The 2,858-nt window shown below is 46.1% G+C and overlaps 1 protein-coding gene across 1 annotated transcript in view; it reads left to right on the top strand.

The window, feature by feature from the left end:
- Nucleotides 1-2,858, top strand: part of LOC106514885 (oxysterol-binding protein-related protein 1) — a gene marked incomplete in the record, with an annotated part of 104,287 nt that overhangs the window by 2,907 nt on the left and 98,522 nt on the right. Inside the window, 1 exon segment of the mRNA XM_014004417.1 lies at nucleotides 721-850. Coding sequence (XP_013859871.1) covers nucleotides 727-850 — 124 coding nt within the window.

Raw genomic sequence — 2,858 nt, 5'->3', positions numbered from 1 at the left:
GCTTGAAACTTAAATATTTAGGTGGCTAGCTAAATATTTAACTTAAATATTTAGGTGGCTAGCTAAATATTTAACTTAAACATTTAGGTGGCTAGCTAAATATTTAACTTAAACATTTAGGTGGCTAGCTAAATATTTAAGTTGCAACCTAAATATTTAGCTAGCCACCTAAATATTTAAGTTAAATATTTGGGTAGCCACCTAAATATTTAAGTTTCAAGCTAAATATTTAGCTCGAAACTAAATATTTAATTTGTAAGTTAAATATTTAGATTATAAACTATGACATTTATAAATGTATGAATCATGTGGTGAAAAACTGACTTTGAAAAATAAATCTGTTCTTTTTTTTCTTATAAAAGGCTAAATAAAATAAAAAATATTGGTGGTAATTTTTGACTGTGTACCTTTACAAATGGCACCCCGTAGTTTCCTTTCTTTTTAACTGAAGGAACCTTCCCTCCCTGATAATGCTTGTTTGTTGGTACAGTCATGTGGCAGCACAGAAACACATGCCTGCTGCATTCAGTCAACCCGAGCCAAGCTGGAAGGAAGAGTGAGTCAAAATTTCTCCACCAAAGAAGACTGTTGAAGCTGTTCTACGAGTTACTGAGCCACAGGACAGGCTTGGTTTTTACTCTGGCCACAGAGCTGAGGAGATGGTGGAATGTTGTAGATGGGAAATGTGAAAAAATGTCTCTTTTCTCTTCTGCCCTGCAGGGGTCAATGGAGGAGCTGCAGCCTGAGGAGCAGTTCCTGCTGTGTGCTCGCAACGGAGATCTGCCTGGAGTCCTACGGTTCCTCCAGCCTGAGAGCAGTGCAGAGACACCGATCAATATAAACTGCAAAGGCATGCCTTTACCCTCTCACTAACACTTTCCTATACAGGTCAAAGCTCTCTGAGCAACATATGGTCAGAGGCCCAGAGGTGGTCCTTCCGTGATATCTGTTTGGTCCCCATTAGTCCTAAATTGAAAATAAAATATATGTATTAAAATCAGCATTTTTAATAATCAGACTTAAAGTGCCAAAATATGTGATATCTATATCCTTCAAAAAGTTGTCAATTTGCAAAAAATACATACATACATTTGTATATTTTTTAAATTATTAAAATCTATGTCTTCCCATGGGCTCACCACCTGTGGGAGGGGCCAAATGCAGTGTGTGATGGGTAGTAGTCGAAGGCGAGGACCTTGGCGGTCAAGTAGGGGTCTCTGCAGACGAGTGGGCGCGTCCCAACGAAAGACGATTCTAAAGCGACACAATTGATTTGACMGACTTTTTTAAAGGGACACACCTGACTGGACAAGCAAGAAAGGGGCGTCACCATATGGCACCACCTGATTGGAAAAGAACAAAACGGGCATTACTGTTTGGCACCACTTTTTCTGGAGACCACTACTTGGGTCACATTTCTCCTGGTTAACCTTCGTGTTGGGGTCAGGATCAGGCTGTATAGAGGTCAAGCAGGGTCTAAAGATACCGTCATGTAGGCCTCGTAGCCCACAGTGTTAATGCTTTAGGCACGCCCACTCTTGTGTCACGCCCACTTTGATTCCGCAGATAACCCCTTCTCTTGGCGGTCTGATCCTCAGCTACAGAAGTTGTCTCTAGGGACGTGGAATGTCACCTCTCTGGTGGGGAAGGAGCCTGAGCTGGTGTGTGAGTTTGAGAGATTCCCACTAGATATAGTTAGACTCACCTCGACACACCACTCTGGCTCTGGAACCAGTTTCCTAGAGAGGTGTTGGACGCTCTTTCTTTCTGGAGTTGCCCCTGCTGACAGGCGCCGAGCAGGAGTGGGCATACTTATTGCCCCCTCCATCTTGGTGCCTGTGCATTGGGGTTCACCCCAGTGAACGAGAGGGTAACCTTCCTCCACGTACGTGTGGGTGGATGGGTTCTGACTGTTGTTTGTGCTTATTACCCACACTTTTTAGAGACCTTGGACGGGGTGCTGGAGACTGCTCCTCATAGGAACTCCCTTGATCTGCTGGGGGGCTTAAATGCTCACATGTGCAATGACAGTGAAACCTGTAGCCGGAAGTGTGTAGTTGAGGAACGGTACTCCCGATCTGAACCTGAGCTGTGTTTTGTTATTGGACTTCTGTGCTCGTCATGGATTGTCCATAACGAAAGGAAGGAGTGAAGCTGTCAACTGACCACTACCTGGTGGTCCCCTGGTGATGGTGCACTCCTGACCTGAACTCAGGATGTGTTGGTGGGCAGAATACTTCAAAGACCTCCTCAATTCCATCAGCACACCTTCCAATGTGGAAGCAGAGCCTGGGGACACTGGGTTGGACTCTCCAATCTCTGGTGCTGAGGTCACCAAGGTGGTTAAAAACCTTCTCAGTGGCAAGGCGCCGGGGGTGGATGAGATTCGCCCGGAGTACCTTAAGGCTCTGGAAGTTCTGAGTTTGTGTTGATTGATGTGACTACAATATTGCGTGGACATTGGGGTCAGCTGCCCTGGATTGGCAGACCGGGGTGGAGGTRCCCCTATTTAAAAACGTGAGCCGCAGAGTGTGTTCCAACTATAGGGGGATCACAATTCTGAACCTCCCTGGTAAGGTCTATTCTGGGGCCCTGGAGAAGATGGTCTGTTGGATAGTCAAATCTTGGATTCAGGAAGAGCAGTGTGGTTCTCGTCCTGGTTGTGGAACACTGGACCAGCTCTACACCCTCAGCAGGGTCCTGGAGGGTGCATGGGAGTTGGCCCAACCGGTCTACATGTGTTTTGTGGACTTGGAGAAGGCATTCGACCGTGTCCCAAGGGGGGCCTTGTGGGGGGTTTTCCAGGAGTATGGGGTACCGGGCCATTTGATATGGGCTGTCAGGTCCTTGTACGACCG

Source organism: Austrofundulus limnaeus, unplaced genomic scaffold (assembly GCF_001266775.1).
Source record: "Austrofundulus limnaeus strain Quisiro unplaced genomic scaffold, Austrofundulus_limnaeus-1.0 Scaffold23, whole genome shotgun sequence".
Classification (NCBI taxonomy): domain Eukaryota; kingdom Metazoa; phylum Chordata; class Actinopteri; order Cyprinodontiformes; family Rivulidae; genus Austrofundulus; species Austrofundulus limnaeus.
The sequence above is the reverse complement of the archived record's forward strand: the minus strand, read 5'-3'. Positions and strand labels throughout refer to the sequence as shown.